Source organism: Caretta caretta, chromosome 16 (assembly GCF_965140235.1).
Source record: "Caretta caretta isolate rCarCar2 chromosome 16, rCarCar1.hap1, whole genome shotgun sequence".
Taxonomy (NCBI): domain Eukaryota; kingdom Metazoa; phylum Chordata; order Testudines; family Cheloniidae; genus Caretta; species Caretta caretta.
In genome coordinates, this window is record NC_134221.1 from 23,546,874 (window position 1) to 23,569,544 (window position 22,671).

Here is a 22,671-nt window from a genome sequence, read left to right on the forward strand (position 1 = left end):
GAACTCTGGCACATTTGAGGCTAAATTACAATAGGAAGCTACCCTGTTAGAGGAGTGGTTCCCTTAAACAAGCTTCTTGTGGGCTGGGCCTGGGAATGTCTCCTGTAATGTTAACTTTAAGATGTGAGGATACCTTGTGTTGTGATATTTAAGGCATAACTTCAGTGTGTGAAGTTAATAACTCACTTACTGGATATGCTGGCTTTTTGTGGGAGGGGATGGTGCTCCTCTTTCAGATCACTGCTTTGATACCTTGTGACTCTCCTATTTATCCTTGTTAGGGGGACAGAGTGATTCTTGGTGGGAACCATTACTTCAGATTCAATCACCCAATGGAGGTCAAGAATGGGCGCCGTGCCTCTTTGATGCCAGCAGGGGGAGCTGATGGGCTGAGGGACTTTGAATTTGCTAAAAATGAGCTAGTTGAAGCTCAGAAGCAGAGGTAACTGGATGTATTCTGTGACCTTCCCTAATATCTGCTTTGAGCAAAAGTATTTGATCTGCAGTCTTAGGAACTCTGGAAACTGCAGACAGAGGCAGTTTGTTCTGTGTATTAACTTGTCTGGCAGCCTTGGAAAATGCCCCATGTGTTCTAGGGTTAAAGCATTTTGCGAGCAATTTGAGCACTTCCAGTTCTGTCTTAACAGCATTATGTGCTGAGGATGCTCTGTTTGCTGTATAATGAAGGGATAATGCTGGGCTTCGTAGAACACTGCACGTACATGAGAATGATCATGTCGTTTTCCAATGGACTCTGCTAATTATGCTTGCATGTTAGTGTGGGTAGGGGGAATAAGGGAAACTTCCTGCAGTTGGTGGTGGGTGTGGGTATGGCGGGGGGGGGGGTAGTATAAAATAGCTAAATGACTGCGCTACTCGAATCTGGCATCTTTCACAAGCACTATAGACTTGCTTCAAAAATACATCTTGAAATAACGAGTGTTCGTTAGGGCTGGTTCTGCCTTGACTGTAGCTCCTAGACTGCCCCAGACAGTGCTACGTGTGGAGGGCAACATAGCTACGTGTGGATGGCGAAATCAATATTTCAACATGGCAATGTTGCATAAGTCTCAATTAGAAACTCTGCTTGTCTGCTTGCACTTCCTCTTCCTCTAGAGCAGGATTAGGGTAAATGTGGCATGCCTGCCCGTGTCAGACAGAGGACATGGAAACTTGAATGAATGTGAGACTTAGAAGAGATTCTGATCTCAAAGGGAGCAAAGCTGACTGGGCCATCATGCTGTCAAGTACCTCTCTCAAATTCTATCTTTATTGAACCAGTAACTATCGGATTCCAGGGAGTAGACAGGAGCCCTGACTCTCTGTCGCACCCTCAATCGTAATAAACTGGTTTTGATCCTTCTGAAATGAGTGGCGAGAATGTTGGTGAGCCTGGAGGTATACTACCCACACTGGGCAGGAATGGGCTAGGACTCAACAGGTCTTTTCACCCTGCATCTCTTCTAATTTAATTGTTGAACAACTCATACTGAAATTGCTAACTTTGAGTTTTCCATTAGATGCTCTTCAGTTTCAAAATACTTCCAGTTTTTAGACATAAACACCCATAAAATCATTTCAACCTTCTAATATTGTATCAGTGTGAAATACTTAACAGTAATGCAGAAGGAGCCGGTAGAGGAAACATAAGAGCATGCATTTCAGAGCATGTTCATGCCAAGTGATGATGCACCAAATCCCATTACATGGTGGATGTTGTAGGATAACTTTTCCCCCTCTTATTTTCACTGGATTTGACTAGATCCTAGGAGAATGGACTTCCATGTCCTTGGTGTTCTGAAGCAGACCTGCTGATCTCTCTGCAAAACTGATGTCTTTCTGGGTTCCCTTTGCATGTAGAATCATAGAATATCAGGGTTGGAAGGGACCTCACGAGGTCATCTAGTCCAACCCCCTGCTCAAAGCAGGACCAATCCCCAACTAAATCATCCCAGCCAGGGCTTTGTCAAGCCTGACCTTAAAAACTTCTAAGGAAGGAGATTCCACCACCTCCCTAGATAACGCATTCCAGTGTTTCACCACCCTCCTAGTGAAAAAGTTTTTCCTAATATCCAACCTAAACCTCCCCCACTGCAACTTGAGATCATTACTCCTTGTTCTGTCATCCGCTACCACTGAGAACAGTCTAGATCCATCCTCTTTGGAACACCCTTTCAGGTAGTTGAAAGCAGCTATCAAATCCCCCCTCATTCTTCTCTTGCGCAGACTAAACAATCCCAGTTCCCTCAGCCTCTCCTCATAAGTCATGTGTTCCAGTCCCCTAATCATTTTTGCTGCCCTCCGTTGGACTCTTTCCAATTTTTCCACATCCTTCTTGTAGTGCGGAGCCCAAAACTGGACACAGTACTCCAGATGAGGCCTCACCAATGTCGAATAGAGGGGAACGATCACGTCCCTCGATCTGCTGGCAATGCTCCTACGTATACATCCCAAAATGCCATTGGCCTTCTTGGCAACAAGAGCACACTGTTGACTCATATCCAGCTTCTCGTCCACTGTAACCCCTAGGTCCTTTTCTGCAGAAATGCTGCCGAGCCATTCGGCCCCTAGTCTGTAGCGGTGCATGGGATTCTTCCGTCCTAAGTGCAGAACTCTGCACTTGTCCTTGTTGAACCTCATCAGATTTCTTTTGGCCAATCCTCTAATTTGTCTAGGTCCCTCTGTATCCTACCCCTACCCTCCAGCATATCTACCACTCCTCCCAGTTTAGTGTCATCTGCAAACTTGCTGAGGGTGCAATCCACACCATCCTCCAGATCATTTATGAAGATATTGAACAAAACCGGCCCGAGGACCGACTCTTGGGGCACTCCACTTGATACCGGCTGCCAACTAGACATGGAGCCATTGATCACTACCCATTGAGCCCGACAATCTAGCCAACTTTCTATCCACCTTATAGTCCATTCATCCAGCCCATACTTCTTTAACTTGCTGGCAAGAATACTGTGGGAGACAGTGTCAAAAGCTTTGCTAAAGTCAAGGAACAACACGTCCACCGCTTTCCCCTTAGCCACAGAGCCAGTTATCTCGTCATAGAAGGTAATTAGATTTGTCAGGCATGACTTGCCCTTGGTGAATCCATGCTGACTGTTCCCGATCACTTTCCTCTCCTCTAAGTGCTTCAGAATTGATTCCTTGAGGACCTGCTCCATGATTTTTCCAGGGACTGAGGTGAGGCTGACTGGCCTGTAGTTCCCAGGATCATCCTCCTTCCCTTTTTTAAAGATGGGCACTACACTAGCCTTTTTCCAGTCGTCCAGGACTTCCCCCGATCGCCATGAGTTTTCAAACATAATAGCCATTGGCTCTGCAATCACATCCTCCAACTCCTTTAGCACTCTCGGATGCAGCGCATCTGGCCCCATGGACTTGTGTTTGTCCAGCTTTTCTAAATAGTCCCGAACCGCTTCTTTCTCCACAGAGGGCTGGTCACCTCCTCCCCATGCTGTGCTGCCCAGTGCAGTAGTCTGCTCATGGGCAGAGTTTGGGGCCATCAGTAACAGTTCATTGAAAGTCCCATTCCATAACCTGAGGAAACAGTAAGGTAGGCCCAGGCTGTGGCCACTTCTGCTTTTGCTCTTCTTCTACTTCCAGAATTGAAATAGAGGTGGAGGAAGCCAGACTGCAGGCACAGAAGGAAATGATGGAAGAGCTTCAGATGGCCAAGGAGCTGGCTCAGCAGGAGCTATGGGCTCAAAGGAGGCTTTATGAGAATAACATCAAACAGCTGGAAGAACAGCTGGTAAGTTTCTTAGAGTGCCTCCCCCCATTTCAAAGCAACAGCAAGAAATCCACCCTCCACTCTTCAGCCATTCAAACTGCATCAATGAGAAACAGCCGATTATGTTAATGGTCATGCTTGAAGCTAGCGGGTCTCAAGAATAGCATTTACCACAGCCTACATTTGTCAAAGGGTGGGTGGGAGGCTCTGAATTAAATGTGCCTGGTCTAAGCACCTCTGAACTCTAGGAAAATCTGGCTTCAGATTTCTGACCCACCTGAAATCCATGTAACAAGCGATTCCTTTCCACCCTCACCTTATAGCAGGAAGTTAAAATTCCAACCTTCTGTTCTCCAGTGGATTTGGGAAGGAAGCAAGGCAGTCATTCAAAAGCAGCCTTGCAGGATGTACACGGTATGGCCCACACACCTGCATGAGCAGCCCCGCAATAGCCCATGTGTTGGAGAGGAAATGCCCATTCCTGAGGCTTTGCTTTCAAGCTTCCAGGTTGGCGTGCTCACTATTGAGGCCCTGGCAGATATTTCAGTGGGAGCTGGTAACTGTCGGGGGTGGGGAAGAATGGCCTTAATTCACACTTCTGCCTGCCTCAGGGAGAAGAAGAAATGAACAAGAAATTTCTGAGTACAAGGAAGGCTGCTGAAGAGCTACTTGTGCAGCTGCCGGCCCTCACTCAGGTCAGTAAGTAGAAGGCTGTGGTGCAGAAGACCAAGCTCTGAAGTAGTTTATAGAAGAAAGAATGTGTTTGTCAGCGTGTGACTGTCCTTGGAGGAGTCACAGATTCTGCTACTGCAGTGCCAACAGCTTTGCTTTAAACAAAACCTATGAACCAAACGTGGCTAGTGCGTCCTTTCCCATACATGACTGGTGGCAGACTTGACTTTTCTTTCCATAGCACCTGCTGACGTTGTAATTACATTGAGATAAAATTACATAACACGTCATCCTACCTTCCCCCCGCCCCCTCCTTTTAGCATTCTCCTGCCTCGTCCTCTCCATTAGCAGTGATTCCTGCCTGGATACCCCTTTTGTCTCTCTCACAGATCCCTCTACACCGTTCAAACTATCCCTTAGTTCAGAGCATCAAGACCTATTCCTAAAACTTCTTTTGTGCAGCACTGCTAGAAAATAAAGGTTTGTAATTAAATGGCTTTCAATGCATTCAGTATTGGCTTAAGTCTACTCCTGCTGAACTCAGCGGTAATCTGATTTCATTGGGAATACAGTCTGGTCAATGCTGAGCACTTCTGAATAGCCCACCCTAAAATTGTGTGTGCCACCAGTAATGTACTAGATGCTAAATGTGGGCAACTACATAATTCTGTCTCTAACTACATTTGTCCTTGGATTTCCCCTCCCTGGGATGCTATCCCATCTAGTGCATCATTTAGATTATCAACTCTTTGGGCTTAGACTTGTCTGTGAGGAGTCTAGCACGCTTCTGCACCTGATGAATAAGAGTCATGTTCTTTAAATGGTTAACTTGTGACTACAAGCATTAAGATGGAATGGCTGGTCAGTCACAAGAGCTGGGGATTTAGTGTTTCAAGGAGTGATGGCCTCAGGGAAGAGTCTGGGGATGGAGAGCCCTGGTGTTCTTAACTGGTACTGTAGTGGTGTGCTGAAAGAATTGTGGCTCATGTCTCTTGAAGGCTCAGGATACCCAGCAAAAATGCAGCATGTTCCTGGAGCTCCTTGAGCAGGAAAAAGAGAAGCTAGCGCAGGAGATGGAGCTGCTACAGCGACGCATGCCACCAAAGAGCAGGAAAGGAAGATTGTGTCCACGGAGAGTAAGGTTTTTCATATCCTCCGCAAACTAAACTTCAGGCTTTTCTTGTCTGGGTAAACTTACTGGAATTGTTTCCATTTCTAGACCAAGCTCAGTGGACAGCCCTCCAGCTTTCTATAATGCTGCAAGAAGTCAATGTCATTAGCAAGAACTTAAACAAGCACACGATCTTCAGCAGGTAGCCCTGTTTGCTGGAGTTAGGTCTCAACCCCGCTCAAGAAATTTATAAAAGGCAGAGAGGTCTAAACCTCTTAAAATGAAGCTGGCTGTTCTGAATTCTGTTAGATATTGGTTCTGCAGCTACATAGTCCAATGTAGAGTGCAACTTGAATGTGCTTCCTTAAGGAACACCACCGGTGTGGATGGAACCCAGTACCCTTCACACACCAGTCTTGTGTGGCACAAAATGGAAAAAGGGGTGTGGTAACTGTGGACAAATGTCTGAACCAGAATGATGAGAATTGGCATGAAACTTCCACTGTGATTTTGTAATGGCTTAAGTGGGAGCAAACTTGGATACTGGGAAAGTGGGTGGCTCAGAGAGAACATCACTAAAGCTGTTTTAGAAGAAGATAACAGAGTAGTAACGGAGTAGTAACAGTTTGGGGCAGGCTTCACGTTCCAGCAGGGCCTCTCCTGCATGATTCTGGATGGCTGGTGAATGTATTTGAGAGGTGTATCTTTAACAAGAGCTTGTGTGTACTTGCTGTCAGCTTTCTTGTGAATTTAAGAATGCATCCAGTTACCATGGCATGTGGTGGAAAGTTCAGCTTGTTCATGGGGGAGAAATGTTAACACATGAAATCTCTTCTTCATCCGTCTGCTAACTGCAGTCACTGCTGGGGCTACTGGGCTTAGATTAACAGTAGACCGATAGTCACACTTCCAAATGATAGAACCGTGCATGGTTTTCTAGGTATGACCTACCAGCTATGAATGGAGAACCCGCAACTGTGTGCATCCAAGTCACCAACACAAAACTGGGATCTACACTCTGTGGAATCTAGAAATATTTGAGGAGAAACATTTCTCTCATTGAGACAAGCATCAGGTACAGTCTCATGCTTTAGCTGCTACTTCAGTGATACGTGGGCAGGGTAAGAAATTGAAAGAAGCCAGGTAACTTGTGATTCTGAAAAAAACTCACTCCAACTCCAGACTCTCTTGTGCCATGGCACAAGCAAGCGTGGGGAAATTTGGCTTTGTGCTCTCTTGGTGTGCAGCCATCCTACCAAGGGCAGTGGAGACTGCAAAATGTTTCTACATGGCCAGCCTGAGATTTAGTGTTGAAACTGAGTCTGCTGCAGCTCTTCTGGGTCTGCATCCTTCCTGCTCTTCAGTACTACTGCTAGTCTGTCCCTTAGGAGGGGTCGTGCTGTTCGTGGAGACATCATTAGTAACTATCCCTTCTCCGGGACTGGCAAATCAAAGCCTCAGCATTGAGACCAAGTTAAATTTTACCTGGACTACTTTGTTTTGTTAATGAGGGAACGCCTGTTAAATTACTAATGCTACTGTTTTGGAGCTCCGCCCATGCCCTGTGAGGAATCTCAGTGGATACTGTGACTGCCTGAATAAAAGGGGGAAAAGGGCAGGGAGAAGAGAACTTTCAATGTTTCCCTACAGTTATTGTTTAAACTTTGTCACTAAAAGTTGGTGCAGACATTTCACGCGATTGTCGCACCTGTGTAGGTTGTTAGTGAGCTCTTCAACCTCCAATCCTGGCTCTTGTAGGCACTCCTGAAGGTCCTAGGAGATCTAGATGTGCCAGACACAGCACTTTTACCTTATGTGCTGCTGGGGATGCAATAGAAGGAGAGCAGTTTTGTGGAGATTGAAAGACCAGACACAGATTAACAAGAATCCCCTCCTCTAAAAATGGCTGTCAAAGCCAAATGTTCTTCCTTAGCAGTGCCTCCTGCAATAGCCAGTCCAAGCCCAGGAAATCTGCTAAAAGCCACCAGAATGTGAGGTTAAGGGGAAAATAATGTATGTTCTGATACCAATAAATAAGGCAAAATTACTCCTCTGGCTAATACTGACATGAGGAAAACCAAGAGTTCAAACTACATTCATGCCTTGGTACACCCTGCTATACTCAGCAGATCTACCCTGCTCACGTTCTCCCCGCGTGCTGACCAAAGGCTGAAGCACCACTGGTCTCCCCATGTTCGTGTCTAGTACTGCAACAGGTCTGGCCTCAGTTTCCCCCTTTATTTCCTAATGTGACTTTTGCAGAGGAAAATGCTACCTATTGGCAAGTGCTTACCCTTCAGAACAGAGGGCACACCTTCCAGTATGCTTTGTTCATTCACAGTTTTTTCTCTCCAATTTTAGGTGTAGTTTATTGAGATTTCAAACGTTATATTAAATGCTTCCCATCTTTTCCTCAGGGACCCTGTGCTGGCAATGGAGATGGCCTCTTTTATGATCTGACTGGTACCTGGGAAGCAGTTGTGAAATCTCCATCACCGAACAGGTGCAGGCAGACCGGAGGAGTCCAACAGCATTAGTGCTTTAGTCAAGACAAACGGCTGTGATAGCACTTCATAGTGTGGTGCTTAGGACAAAAGCTAGAATTTTATAGCAGAGGCAAATGGAAGAGATGGGTGAGGGGGAGAGATGGGATTTTCTGAACCTTTCTATGTGGGAGGGATTTCTACCCTACCCCTATGTGTGATCCCATGCATCAGAGGGAACTCTGACTGTCTCGATAATCTGGAGAGCTGCCTGCTGTTGGGAACCTGGTCAGCCTCTGTTGTACATCCTTACAGGTCAGAAGGAATGGTCTGCAGAGCCCACTGCTGCTGGGGTAGTAAGGAAGATCTAGCAAATGTGGCCCCATCCATGTGGGCTGGAAGCAAGGACTGTATGTAAACTCTGCTGCAGCTAAATCAGCTTTTAGCATGGCATTGCCTGGGTCAAACTCTGTTAGAAGCATTATTGTGAAAACCAACAACTGAAGGACATGGCTAAGATCTGTGCTGACCAGTCCTCAGTTACCACAATGACCCTCGGACAACTACCTTGAGGCTAGTGGACACTGTGTGCTTTCAGAATACAGCTTAAAGGGGCCTGAGCTATAAAACGGGGCAGAGGCTTGAAATCCTGTTGAAGTGCAGGGAGTGTTCAGCTTTGGGCTTTCGAGGCCTGGCTAGCCCAGGACCAGAAATGGGCTTAGTGAGAACCCTGTTGAAATCCAGCTTTAAACAGGCTTCCCAACTCTGTTCAACAGCCAGTCTGGATGTGATGTGGGTGACTAGCTAAGCCAGCCAAATCCTTTTAGGAGAAACTGATGGGGGTGGGGGAGGAGAGAAGGGGTGGAGGGGCTTGTCTGCATGGAGTGAAGGTGTAGGGAGGAGGGGTGTCTGGGAATAGAACCGAATGGCCTGTCTAGTGCTGGGTGGATGGCAGACAGGAATAGTCAGTGGCGTGAGAGTAACTGAATAAGAAGAATAATGGCTACAGCTCCTATTTTTTCCACTAAAAGTTCCTAGGTTACTCTGCTTTGTTATAGATGATAGCTCTAAATAGGAGCTTTGCCCAGCCTCCCTCGAAAGGCTCTGAAATATCAGCAGCTGGTGTCCTGCTGCGTGGGGACACAATTGAGTCTGTTCCTGCAGACAATATGCCTGTCACTGGAAAACATAAAACTGGCAATTAATGGAAAAGGCTCTGTGTTGAGCTTTCAGTCTGGACAATACGAAGGGTCTGGAAAAGCAAGATTAAGCCTGGCATGTCTACAGGAGCTTGTTAAACCGCCTCAGCGAGGTTTGTTTTAGGCATTCAAAAAAAAAATGGTCAAAGTTGACTCTTCAAATGAGCCTAGGACGAAGGCTGGCGTCGGAATAGAACCAGCAACACTGAGTCTGAGCCTGGGAAAGGAAGGACTGTCTTCTCCTCACCTGAGCAGTACCAGAGCAGTCAGCTGGGTGCAATGTGGCCCATCCAAAATATACATCAAATAGGATTTGATACAAATCCAATTTTGGCTACAGTTCCTCCAACTACTGCCCTCAAGTAGTGTCTAAATGCAACCTGCATCAAGACTTAAATATATGAAATCTTTCTACGGTGCCCTGAAAACATCAAGGGGTGACTACTCAGCATTTAAAGTCTCTGTGGGAGTTTAGTTACAAAACACAACACATTTACTAATGTGAAGGTCTGGGTACTAGACACACTATGCAGATAGCACATGGAATTAGCATTTGCACAATTCTCTGTTTAAAATGTGCTGCCCCAGTGCTCGAAATAGATGGATGAACTTCAAAGTGAACCAGCACATAAACCCTCCTGCACTCCAACCGCCCCCCCCTCCTCCACCCCTGAAAGCACCGAATTTCCCGTGACCCGGTTCTGGGCACTCAACTCACCCTGACTCCTAGTAAGAACTACACAGAACAAATAGAGCTCACAGCATGACTTGAAAGTTAACACATGTCTCTCCCTGGTAAACCAAATGGTGGGGGGGGGGCAACTTCCCCAGGTGTCCCACTAACACAGCCTTCCTGACCTCCAAAGTGGGGAGCAGTTAGCTTGAGTGGCCTGGCTGAGCTCCAATGCCATGGCCTTACACCAGACAGCATAAAGGAGGGTCTCTGAGGTACTTGGTAACTCAAACCATTTTAAGACTTTGTAGGCTCAAGCTAACCGTACCTGGAACTGGGCCCAGGTACCTTCTGGGTTTAAGTCACAAGCCTGAAGTTCTCCAGGTAAGAAATCTAAGAACCTTTTCTCTGCTCTTTGTGCTGTCAAAGAATGGGGCTTAAATTCTTTGGAGCCAAGTCCAGCTTCCCATCTTTCTGCAAGTGGTACAGAATAGCTCCTAATGGCTCTCCTAGGAAACGAAACGGTAAGGAAGGGCTGGGGAGAAGCAGATGTGAATCTTTCTTCATGCTGCTTAAAGCCCCATAGCCCAGGAGATGACTCCCTGAGCCACTGGGTGTAATCCCATTACATCGAAGGGAAGCACTAGCATCCCATCTATGCTTTAACTCTTGTGGAGTGGATTGGATCCTTTTCTTAAGGCGGGGGGAAACAAACCCACAAGGATGCAGGCAGCTTGGCCAGCTAATCTCAAACTCCTTGTTTTCTGTCAGGGGCAGGAGTCCTCTCAGACATCAGGAAAGGTACTGGGGAAAGGTAAGTAGGCTTGTTATACACCATTGAATACCTCTTCTGTGCTAATGCTGCTTAAAATCAATAATGCAACAGTATTAGACGTAATGATGAACTAGCAGGGTCTGGTTCTGTTTTTTGCGCATATCAAAATAGGGCTTAAAAAAAAAGGTAATAAAACTAGGGCAATCAGGAGATCAAAGTGCTCCTTAATTCCTTCTCCAACAGAAGGAAAAAATTTGGTTCCCATTAATGAAAATGGCACTAGGCAGTAACCACACAAGTAACCCATGCTGCCCACTGGCTACACATGGAGCCTGTCACCCACTCTGGAGTCTGAAGTGGGGGGCGGGGGAGGGGGGAAGGTGATTATTTTCAGACATTGGGCTTGGCCAGGTGAGGAGCACTGCTGTATTTCCTCTCACCCCTCCTCCCTACCCCAGACTGCGTCATTCTGAAGTTAGGATACTAAATTTAAAAAATGCCAGCTATAGTTCCTATATGTTTCTGGGAGCGCCCAGACCAATGCGGGTTCTGTCACTGCCTGCCTGGTAACTTTGGTTTCAGAGTAACAGCCGTGTTAGTCTGTATTCGCAAAAAGAAAAGGAGTACTTGTGGCACCTTAGAGACTAAACAATTTATTTGAGCATGAGCTTTCGTGAGCTACAGCTCACTTCATCGGGTATCTTAATGCTACAGTTCAGTGCTCTGACGCCAGGAGCCAGCTGACATAAGGTCCCACTCTGGTTTCCATTAGCCTAGTTATGACTTTTAGGGTGACCTCAAAATCCCTTCTGGTCATGAGGGCCCCCCGAATCTGTCTCCTCAGGTTCTTAGATACCACTCAGACTTCCCCTCTGGTTTGTCACCCCAAAGGTGTGAAACCTGCCCTCAATTTTCAGTTCACTTTGGTGCACACAGTTTGTACAACAGACCTGCTTGAGGTAAAAAGAGTGTATTTCATAGAAAAATCATAGTTTCAAAGATGAAATAGTGAGGGAAAGTAAACACAGATTACACAGAAAATGAATATAAAGGCATAACGCCTGAGTTTGAACTCTTTTATTGGCTAAATTCCATTTCCTACTGCAAACAGCTTCCCAGCATGCCCTCTGCCCTACAGAGATCCAGCACATCAGACAACCCCTAGCTTAGATGCTGGCCCTCCATTTCTGGGTAGCCGTCACTTAAATTCCTTCCCTTTTACAGGGCTTGCAGTGGGCTTTTCCTTAACTCTGGTAATTTATGGGTACACAGAGCAGGGGGGTTTCCCAGACTGGGGTTTTCTTTTAATGGGAAAATATTGGAACAACTGAACTTTTTATCAACCATTCTCTCTTCCTGGCTGGACAATGCTAGGAGCTTGTAGTGGGTTTCATACAAAACATCTGGCCAGGGACACCTGCCCAACTGCCTCTGTACGCGGCTGTGAGGTGTTGCTGCAGTTGCACTATAGTTCAATTACAATTTTCTACACATGTACGCGTTCACACATTCATCGCCATAACCCGTGTCCATATCTCCAAGGACAAAGTTCAGGACATTAAAGGCCTTCTTCATAGAAGACTTGACTTGAGATACTTTTATACACAATAATGTTGACAATCAGTTGATTCAATTGCTTATTTGGGGTCGGGGAGGTTCAGACCCTTCAGTTCTCTCCTTGGGGTGACTTTTTCCCCCCCCTCCTTTTCAGTCCTTCTCAACGTAGAACATGTCTGTTCGACTGCTCTCCAGGTTTCGTCCAGCTACCTAGTGCACGTACAAAACAGCACGTTGAGTTCCCCCCCCCCCTTTTGCCTAACGCCCCAGGGCCTCTGGATGCTCCTGTTCCAAATGGCAGCTGTGCTGCTGTCTGCAAGCTGCTGATCGATTCAGCAATGGAGGCTCTTGGAAAAGAGGAAGAATCTGGCAGCCACCTCTTAAAGATACTGCTGGCCTGAAAGCAGCACTGGCGTCCAGTGCAGCCACTGCTCAAGCCTGCGAACAGTGTGTCTACAGCACTGCTATGGGTTCGTGCTGGCTGGGTCATGTTTACACCAGCAGCTGGATGGAGTCTGCCTGGTCGTTCCAGACCCTGGAACCCATCCTAGGCTTTTCTCACCCTTTAACATAGGGGTCCCCCTTCTTTCCTCTCCACCCTTCCCAGTGTCTGATGATAGAAGCATCCAGGCCTACCTCATCATCAAGGTTTCCTCCTCAATAGATCAGCTAGCAGTCTGTGTCAGGCTTTTGGAGACCTGTGCTCCTGGATCTGGTGCTCTGAAGGACCATCTAGAGGCTGAAGTGAAGAACCTTGGTGGGAATGTTGCCCTCTTGCTGAATGTAAGTCACTGTCCCCTTAGAGCTCCTGGGAAAGGCCATTCCATTGCCTGACCATGGCGATGGACTCTCCTAACCCTGTAATGAGGAGGAGAAGCTGGTGAACGGGCAGCGGCTGTTGCATGAGAAGTCATCTTGCATTATGTTTAAGACGGAACCATTTGCTTCACAGGATGTGGGGCCTCAAATACCAGCAAGGTGGCTGCAGAAACTCTTAATGCTGCCACCACTACTAGCTTAATGACTTTGTCCTACCCTTTTAGCTTGGCTCCCATGGGAGGATAGACTTAGGTGGTGGTGATCCTGGATGCTGTACATCTCTGCTAGACCTGTTCACCTCCCTAGCTCTTGCCATCCATTGGAGGCAGGAGCCTGTGACAGAGCCTGTACCATGGTGCAGAGAACCAGGCAGAATGTCCTGAACTTCTGCACTCTGAATTTTCAGCCTGAGGACTGTACGGGGAAAGGCTGGAGAGGTGACAAGACACCTGACAACTTCAAACCTACTCAGTCCAGCCTCCCTTCTGGGAGCCCTTAATGCTGCTCCTGATCTGACCAGAGGGGTGTCTCTCTCTAATTCCCCCTCCTCCTTGCTACGAGTTGAGTCAAAGCACACAGCCTCCATAGTGCTGCCTGATTTGACTGGAACCAGGTCCACAGAATCCTGGACCTCTGCAGAGCACAGGGGTGGCCCTGACTCAGAGTTGCTGATCTGCTGATTTAGTCCTTTTTCAGGCATGTTACTTAAGGCTATAATGCGCCTCAAACTAATCCTTGCAGCAGTGAGGCATCGCCTATGTGTGCATTGTGATTGTGCTGCTAAGGAATAATCTGTCTAATGAGCACTGTAATGGGGGAGGGGAGAGAATAGCGGAAATGTTCCCCACTCTATCTGGCAATAAGCAGCCTGCAAGAATGGCTCTGCCTAGAAAATGTGTGTAAACCTGGGGCTCTAATGAGCTAGTGTCTGTCTGTAAAAGCCTTGCTGTGCTAAGTGTGCACTGCAAAGATGATGCTTGTAATGAAATCTAAAGAAAGTCAACTTGAACATGTGCCGCCGGCCTTCTTGCCTCCCTTCTGCAGGGCTGTGAATGTGAAATTACATCTATGATCCTGGAATCCAAGGAGCAAATTGAGCAGTCAGTGGTCGCTGTTGCTAGCTGGCTCGGCCAGCTAATGGTTGCTTTGGGGCTGGAAGCCAATCTTGAATGAGCTGAGGTAAGGCTGAACCTTTGCCTGGGGGAGGTGGGGATGATTGTCCAGTTGTCAATCAAAATGCTGCTTCCACGGATGCTGACGCTGCTCCTTGTCTGTGAGAGGCCAGTTGATGAGAGCCCCTTCCATGGGTGATAGTTCATAGCCTCCTATGCTCTCTAATTGCTCCCTGGGATTGTGGGAACCTCCTTGGGAGCTGGGCATTGTACTGCTTGACAAACAGCTCGCTACACTACCAAAAAAAAAAAGCCATCCAAGTCCAAATATTTGCCAAACACTCTTTGAATACTGATCAACTTTCATCTTGGAAAGTTTCTCTGCCACACATTCCTACTCAGACCTGGGGGTTCAGCTGGGATAGAAACCAGGCCTGGTATACCTTCTAACTGGCTGGAGCTAAACTCTGCAGTAATCTCTCCTGTTTCTGTGGCAAAGTGGAATCTCTGTGATGGATTGATCTCCCAAGTGAAGGTGATAGGCTTTTTTTAATGGAATTAAATGCTCAGGTTAACAATACTATGAGTAGCCCAGTATTCCTGCTCATAGCAAGATCTAAAATCCAGCTTATACTGTACCCAAATTCTCAATGTTCAGTGTGCTGGAGACTAATTGGCAGATTGCCAATGTATATCTGCATTGTAAGAGTTGTGTTGATGGCAGCTCTGGAGGCTTTGACTGCTGAGAGTGGGGTCATGGGGGTTGGGGGCAGGAATGGCTGAGAATTTTGGTCCTGAGGAGCTGATCTGTCTCCTCTTGTAGCTTGCAATGGGGATGGGAGGGAAGTGACTGAGCTTGAGGGAAATGTAGGCTTCAATTCCTACTCTTGCATCCTGGCAACTAGCCATCCCAACAGCCCCTGCCCCAGTATTCATCAGTGGATTCCTCAGTAGTGAATAAGACCAGCTTTGAGTTGTCCCTCCCAGAATGCTTTGTGAAATAGGCAATGCTGATAATCCGATGACACTTCACTAAGATGGAATGTTTGTGGTTTCAGTTCCTCCCAAACAATGTGACGGAGGCAGTCACCGGAGGGGCAGAAAGCTATATTGATATGCAGATTCAGAAGAACACAGAGGAACCCCTGGACCTGCAGCGCCAGAACTTGTCTTCAGAGAAGCAGGTACGGTAACTTTCCGTGTGGAGGCTCTTGTAGAATAGCTGCTGCAGCAATAAAGCTGGCGAGCAAAGTGCTCTGTCACTGGGGTGTGTCGGAGGTGTTGCTGTTTTAACCGCAATAATTGCGAATGCCCTCTCGGGGAAGACTTGGCGGACGTTCTCGCTACCTGTGCAAACCTTTCAAACAAAACTTGAGGGGAAACTCAATGGAGGCCAGCCTTGCGCAGTAGGAGGAGTGGCAAAAGCACACGCTGCAGTGGACTCACACGCCCTACTGGGTTGGGGGAAACTTTAACTGTAGGGGCCCATGAGCTGCAAAGTGACCTAATGAACATGCTCCCTTGCTTTGTTGCACCTCTGCATCTCATTTACAAACACTGGTTCCTACTTGATTTGGCAGATATTTGCTGAGTCTGTTTGAGTATACAGATATCACTGCCCTGTAAATGAGAAGCTCCTCTCTGAAGCTGTGTGAAAGATTTGCAAGCTGTGGTGGTGATGTGCGATCAAGAACTCTTGCTAATATGGTATAATTCCGTCTAAAACTAATATTGTTTTTTTAAATCGATCCCATGTAATCAGATATTTAACTGGCTTGAAAATACTTAAATAGAAGCAAACCCAAGGTTAGTTACTCCCCAGAGTCAACAGCACAGCTTGCTCCGTCATTCCACCACTAACTGGAAACCTTCAGGTGTCTCACAACATTTTGAGTAAGCAGGCTGTGTTTGTATCACAACCGACTCTCCCGATGGCCTTATTCCTACTTACACAGACAGTGGGTGCCTTAGAATGCCTCCTGTACTTATAACGGCCTCATGAGAGACAATGTACTGATGGCTTGACTACTGTTTACACTTAGAGTAATTATTTGTGTAGACACTCGTCCCTCTTCTCAGGTGTCCCTTGAATGGCTGGCAGGGATTCTGCTGCTCCGTGCATGGGAAATGGACTGGAGTGTTCCATTTTCACTGGGGAGAGGGGAATTCACGTGCAGAGTTGGCTTACAGGGTGGTGGATAAGGGCATACTTCTGGGACCATCCTATGCTTACTGTGGCAGTGAGTCTGACTGGGGCTCACCTAGGCTAAGTGTAGTCTAAGGCAAAACCTACAGGATGCACCAATCAGTGCAGTCTCCTCTTGCTGACTTTGTTCTTGGTTATCTGGGGATGGAGAGAATCTGCTCACATTTATTCTTTCTCTCTCCTCCCCCTGCCCCCATGAAGTGAGGAGACAAAGGCCTTAAATCCTACAGCCTGCCCTGATATTGCTTCCCAATGTTCTCTTCACCAGTGGTGCTGCCTCAACAGCAGGGCGTCCAGTTTACCAGACTAAGACCTTGACTCTGAGCCAGTGCCCACCATCTCCCATACAGCTGTGCAGGCTCTCACTCACAATGATACCTGCTGCTTGGTGCCCCAAGACTCACTTTCTCTGCTTGCTTCACTTCTTTCTCCCTTTTAGCTGGCAGAGAAAGTCAGAAGACACTTCCTCTCTGTTGGCAGCCCTCTGCAGTGTTTTATGGAGAAATGCAAAATATTCTGGGTGAGTGCATGTGTATGTGGAAAGGGCAGGGGCTGTGCAGTTGTTCTCGGAATAATCTTCATTGGTTGGGCATGGTAAAAGACGGGTTGTTCACTGAAGTCACATGGTAACTTCTCTGGGTGAGAACTCGTGTGGCATTGACACTTGTCTAGCTTGCCATACAGACATTCATCAAAGTGCTTTCTAAAGTACCTCTTTTGTGTCCAAGGCACACTGTGGAGTTGCTGCTTTGTTGAGGAGCCTGCCTCATGGGAAGACATATGCCTGCTTCACTAATTTACACTCCAAGTGATTGCTCCTCCCCAGCCTCTGCAGAGATGCCTCTTGGAATATAAACAATAGGCCAGAATTTAGGGAAAATTGCTAAATAGCAGAGAAGAGGTGAGAACAGGTTTCTAGTCTAGCTAATAAGTCTTTTTTTTTTAATAGAGGGAATTTGAATCCCTCAAACAACAGAAGTCAGAAAAACCTCCAAATCTGAGTTTTCAAGAGCATGTTTCCTGTTTATAAAACTTTAAGTTGTGACTTGAATGCTCTCCAGGTGGCTTGGAAACGGGCCTCTACAATTGCTTTGCGGTGTCTGAAAAGTAATGCTTTTTCATAGTTACTCATTTTACTCTTGTCTGGTCTATTTGGAGATGGTCTTCAAATTGCTGCGTGGTCTTGCTTGCAGGTGCAACTACATGCTGCAGATTTCCTTCTAGTTACAAGGAATATTGAGAATATGCTTCAAGCAAATGCAGCTTCTGAACATAATTAATTGGCTCTTTCTTTGACCCTCACTAGGACCAGCTACTGTTTAAAATATTTAGACTGAAACATGTTGGCACACAACTCTGGAAGATTTTCAGCCCAAGAGTTAACTGATTCCACAGCTAAACTGTCTTCAGGAAACATTGGGTAGTGGTCTGTTACACATCTTTGTTTTGGTTCTTTAAATCTGCAGTACGTCAATGAAACTGCACCACTGTAAATTCATGTAAGTGAGTGGAGAATGGGTGGGGGACAGTACTCAGCAAGGACTGCTTCTCTCCTGTCCTCCCCCACCCTTTCCCCATCTGTAAAAGGCAGGTACTATAGCCATATCTCAGGAGGGGGATGAAAGCAGCACAGCCTAGGCAAGCACAAAGTCAGGACACCTGCATCTCCATTTTGGGTGTACCAGTGACAGCACTCTGCTTTAGGAAAACTTGTTTAACCTTATTTTACACCTGGGCATATGGGGAATACTTACCTCCTGAGTTGGAGTGTTAGAACTATTTAATGGTTTTGCAAAGTTCTCTAGCTAGTTAAGTGCTGTGGAAGTCCTAATGGCCTCCCTGTAAGCAGGAAAGCACTTAGTTAAATACTTGATGAAAGATGCAATCTGAACTTTTTTTGGTTTTGGCTCTGACCACTTCCCCTGCTCCTCACAACAGACCAGGACCCAGACCTAGCAAAGCTGAAGCAAGTCAAGACTTTTAATGCTTTGTGCAGTGCTGCTCATGCTGAATCTCCTCATCAGTCAGTTTACCAACTGGCAACGGTGACTAAGCAGACCGAAGCAGCTGCCTCCCAGGTCCATTCTTCTGCTAGAGATTTATTGCAACTAGCAGAGACACTGGGCTGTGATAATTGCCTTCGTTCCGGGATGGAGGCCCCAAAGAACAAAAGGCAGTTGCCCATGAATCCAGGGCCTGACTCAAGCATTCACTTACGGGGGAGGAGTGGGAACTATGTGAGTGTTGCTGTAGCAAAGCTGAATCGAGCATTAATCAAAAGAGAGCCTCTCCCTTGAGAGGCTAAGAATGCTGGGGCACTGTGGAGGTGGCCCAAATACTCTAGTCTTAAAATCCTGCCTTCAGGCTCTCTGCTACAGGGACCGTGGTGGGAATGTGGCTTTGAAAATCACAACAACACTTCACACGTTGTCTGACCTGGGAACCTTTATAAACCTTGTTCTAATCTGTAAGGCAGTAGGCATTTAATGTCAGTTTTACTCCTTTGATTATGGAGTGGTGAAAAGCAAATATTTTGTAACTGAAGTTAAATAACACTTATTTATTGTGGGAGCAACCCAGCTTTAACAAAAAAAAGTGTGTAAATTCAGGCATGTAATAATTACCTTAATGATCTCACCTCTTTCATGGGAGTCTTTAGTGGCACAAACTGCTTGTAAGGTATTAAGTAGAGACCCCTGAATATGTTGATGTACATTAGCAACACAACCTCCATCTCTCTCACCTTTTTGTTTCTTGTTAAAAAGAATTCAACTAGTTTTGTTAGAGCATCTCTTGTCAAAAGGGCTCTCTGACCTGCTTTGGCCAAATCATGTCCCTCCACTCTTGTTGTCCAAAAGGTTTCATGTTGACGTGTCCATGCTTTCCAAATTTTTCATACTAAAAAGCCAATGTTTTGTCATTCTGCTCTAATGTAAAATAAATGGATTTGGAGAAACTCCCCTGGGCTGTGAAGGCTGCTTTTAGTTTGCCTGTGTGGTGCTAGGTGAAAACACTGGAGGCCTGGAGGTCTTTAGTAGGATGTAGAAGGGCAAAGCCAGTTAGGGCATCCCACTATGTGGCACCCACATGTCTATCAGGCCCAGCCTCAGGGGAGATACATGGCTCTCAAAGCTAGTTTTTCAGAAGTATTTATCGCTGTTTCTCAACCTTTTTGATACCAGAGCCTGGCTTGGTGCCTTCCTAAATTCTCAGGGAGAGCTGATGATCTGGTGCTGGTCTAGGGACTGGTCCTCAAGAAACACCAACCCTCTCTCTTACCAGGAGCCTCCCCTAGCAGCTAGCCCCTGGGCTGGGGTGGCAGGCAAGCTGCCCCCCTTCTAACCAGCTGTCCTTGGGGCTCCTTGCTGCCGGCAGGAGTGGGCTAGGGCCAGCCCCTGTGCTTGATCCTGCTGTTGCTCCTTTCGCCAGCAGCTGGGCTCTAGACAGGCTCCAACGGGGTAGGGGAGCAGGTGCCCAGCCGGAGGAGGGGCGCCGAGCTGGGCCTGGCTGCCGGGAGCCCCCAGTGCAGCCGGTGGAGCTGTCAGCGTTACTCCGGCGGCTGGGCTGGAGCAGGAGCCGGCTGCCCTCCCCCGACGGCGGGGGCCGCGGGGCAAGGGGCCGCCGGGCGGCTCCCAGAGAGGGGAGGCGGCCGCGGTTACGCCCCAGGCTGCGATGTGCATGTGAGTGGCGGGGCAGGGAGCGTCGGGGCCGGGCAGGGGCGAGTCCCCTCCAGCCGGGCGCCGCGGAGCGGGGAGGCCATGCGGGCAGCAGCGCCCCGCGCCCCGGGGCCGGCGTGAGCCCGGAGCCGTCGGACGGTAGGAGCCGGGGCGGGGGGCGGCTGCCCGGGGCGGCTGCGCTTGGACTCGCCTCTCTGGAGCCTGGCGGGGCTGGGGCTCGGGCTGGGGCGGCGTCAGGGGAGGCGGGGTCCGGGCCCGGGCCCGGGGAGCCCTTCGGAGCCGCTGCAGCTTTCCGGGGACCGGCGCGTTCCTCCAGCGGGTCTGGCCGCGGGCGCTTTCCGCAGGGACGCTCCGCGCGGGAACCGCTCCCGGGTCAGAGCCGCGTTTGCGGAGCGGAAAGCCCCGCTGTCGGCCCGGGCAGTCCCCTGGGGGGGTGGTTCCCAGCGCGGGGTACGCAGAGATCTGCCAGGGTGATTTGCCTAGTTTCACAACAGGCTACCTACAGAGCACTAGCGAAGTCAGGACAAACTACACGTTCAGACCATGACTTGTTTGTACTGCTCTATGTACTACGCACTGAAAGGTAAGTGCAGTATTTATGTGCCACTTGATTTATTTTAGAATTACTTGGTAAAATGAGAAAGCAAACTTTCAGTAACAGTGTGACCCATTTGCCTGTTTATGTCTGATCCTGTAAGCAAGTTATAAGGGAGGTGAAACTTGAGGGCACACAATACAGATCAGACCCATGAAAGGGGTACAGTAGTCTGGAAAGGTGGAGAGCCACTGTCTTGGGGGAGTGGGGTATTTTCCCCTGGAGATGCCTGGCTGGTTATTTGGTGCAGCTGAGGAGCGGGTTGCCCTGTGTCTGTCAGTCTCCGAAGATTTGTTGATGAGGGGGGGAGAAGGTGGATTTACAAAAATAGTCACAACAGTTGTGGGTTTTACCCACTCGAATACAACATTAAATGATTAAACTGTTCAGAATAACACAATACCAAGTAGCACCCGGGGAAGATTATCTGTCAGCTTCCTGCCACAAAGGACCAGTGCTGGATTTTAAAATCAAGCCCTTTTAAGCGCTTTCCTGCTTATTTTTGCATCTGGTGCGAAGTCCAGTTTCAACAGATTAATATCTATTCAGTATTAGCTAGGTTCTCTCAAAACAAGACGAGTTTGATTTTAAGTAAATGATTTTTAAAACTTTGCAAGTGGATGTGCAATATCCAGATGGGCTGTGAGAGAGGAAGTCTGTGCAGGCAAAACCTCCCCCAAGAATAAGAAATCCCACAACTTTTATAACTAAGTCTTTCAGCCCATCGCCTTCATTCTCAGGTAAGTATTGGCTCCAGTCCCATCAGAGACCTGCAGGGAGTTAGGTGGTCTCAGCATAACAACCAGCTGACAGTACAGCTGCTCAGTGCTTTGTCTCTTGCTTTGTGTGGCTTGTGTACATGGCTGGCTCCTTGTGGGGAGAGGAGGTTATTAAAGTTCTCCCTGGGTCATCGCTGTGGGGTGAGAATTAACAGATTCATCCTGCGGGTCTCAGATATTGTGTTTATATACAATATCAGCCTTCCAGCTGCTGAACCTGCACACAACACCCCTCCTGTGGAAGCAATTACCTTCCCCCCACCTTGCACCCCAGAACCATTCTGCCCCCAGACCGCTCTCAGAGCCAGACTCACCCACCAGACAGGTATGGATTGTACATAATTTATGGTGAAGTGAAGAAATCCTGGAGCAAGAAGAGTAAGTGTGTGACTGGTGTCCAGTGCGGTTCAGGTATGAAGGAATTAATATTGCATGAAGGGGATAGAATAATTGGTTCTTAGTTACAGTGTTGGGGGAACAATAGAATCTTTAAACCTCTAGGCCCCTGAAGGGTTGATGGTGGGAAATACCAGGTATCCTGCTGGTTTGGGTTTGGAGTATGAAGTCTTCCTTTAGCAGACATATTTTATTATAGGGTGGGAGTTTGGTCTGGAGGCTAAAGCACAGAGCTAGTCAACAGAAAGTCTGGGTTTCATTCCTGGCTCTGCCCCTACTGTCTACCTAGCGGGTTTATTATCCATGCCACCCATTGCTGTAGCATCTAGGTGTCTGCCACATAAATTTAGTAGAAACAGGAGGGTCACTAGCAGACTAAATGGAGTCTCTGGATTAGGATATTTGTTTGTTTTGGGGGGCAGGTGGGGTTCAGGAATAGGAGGAGTGTTCATTCCTTATGCTGGAAAGGCTTTCTCAAGGAGGAAGGCTTTGGAATGTTTCCTAAAGATGACCAGACTCTGGATTGGCCTGGTTTCCTCTGGAAGATTATTCCACCGCTGGATCCCCTTAACCAAGAACACTTTGTCCCCAGCTCTCACACGCTGTGTCCTGGGCTTTGGGATTTGCACAGTCCCAGAGAAGCACAGCTCTCCCTGTGGTTCATAGGTTGAAAACGATCTTAGAAGTAAGTGTGGCGTGATCTGCCGTGGGTTCTGACTCATCACCTCCTAGTTTACCCCTGGAGAAACCAACACCTACCTAAGGGATGTGCTGGGAGGTTCAATCCATTGCTGATAAAGGGCCTTGTGAAGCTGGGGTGAAAGGCACTAGAGAAGGTAAAATAATATTCGTGTACTTTCCCTTCCAATGGA

At 47.6% G+C, this 22,671-nt stretch overlaps 2 protein-coding genes across 9 annotated transcripts in view; both read left to right on the forward strand.

Moving 5' to 3' along the window:
• Window positions 1–14,207, forward strand: part of LOC125623653 (kinesin-like protein KIF14) — a 35,433-nt gene extending 21,226 nt beyond the window's left edge. Inside the window, 7 exon segments of the mRNA XM_075120596.1 lie at window positions 282–442; window positions 3,619–3,766; window positions 4,357–4,440; window positions 5,416–5,553; window positions 10,655–10,697; window positions 12,823–12,998; window positions 14,079–14,207. Coding sequence (XP_074976697.1) covers window positions 282–442; window positions 3,619–3,766; window positions 4,357–4,440; window positions 5,416–5,553; window positions 10,655–10,697; window positions 12,823–12,998; window positions 14,079–14,207 — 879 coding nt within the window.
• Window positions 14,125–22,671, forward strand: part of ADGRD2 (adhesion G protein-coupled receptor D2) — a 68,447-nt gene continuing 59,900 nt past the window's right edge. For 4 of the 8 annotated variants that reach the window (XR_012665230.1, XM_048823171.2, XM_048823170.2 and 1 more), the window contains exons 1-2: window positions 14,125–14,213; window positions 15,205–15,330. Coding sequence is in view for 3 of the 8 variants with exons in the window: in XM_048823171.2 (XP_048679128.1) it covers window positions 15,262–15,330 (69 nt within the window). In the remaining 5 variants the exon portion in view is untranslated. Of the gene's footprint in view, window positions 14,214–15,204; window positions 15,331–20,083; window positions 20,168–20,281; window positions 22,636–22,671 lie in introns of those variants that run through there. The other 4 variants (XM_075120383.1, XM_075120386.1, XM_075120385.1 and 1 more) reach the window with 3 other exon arrangements.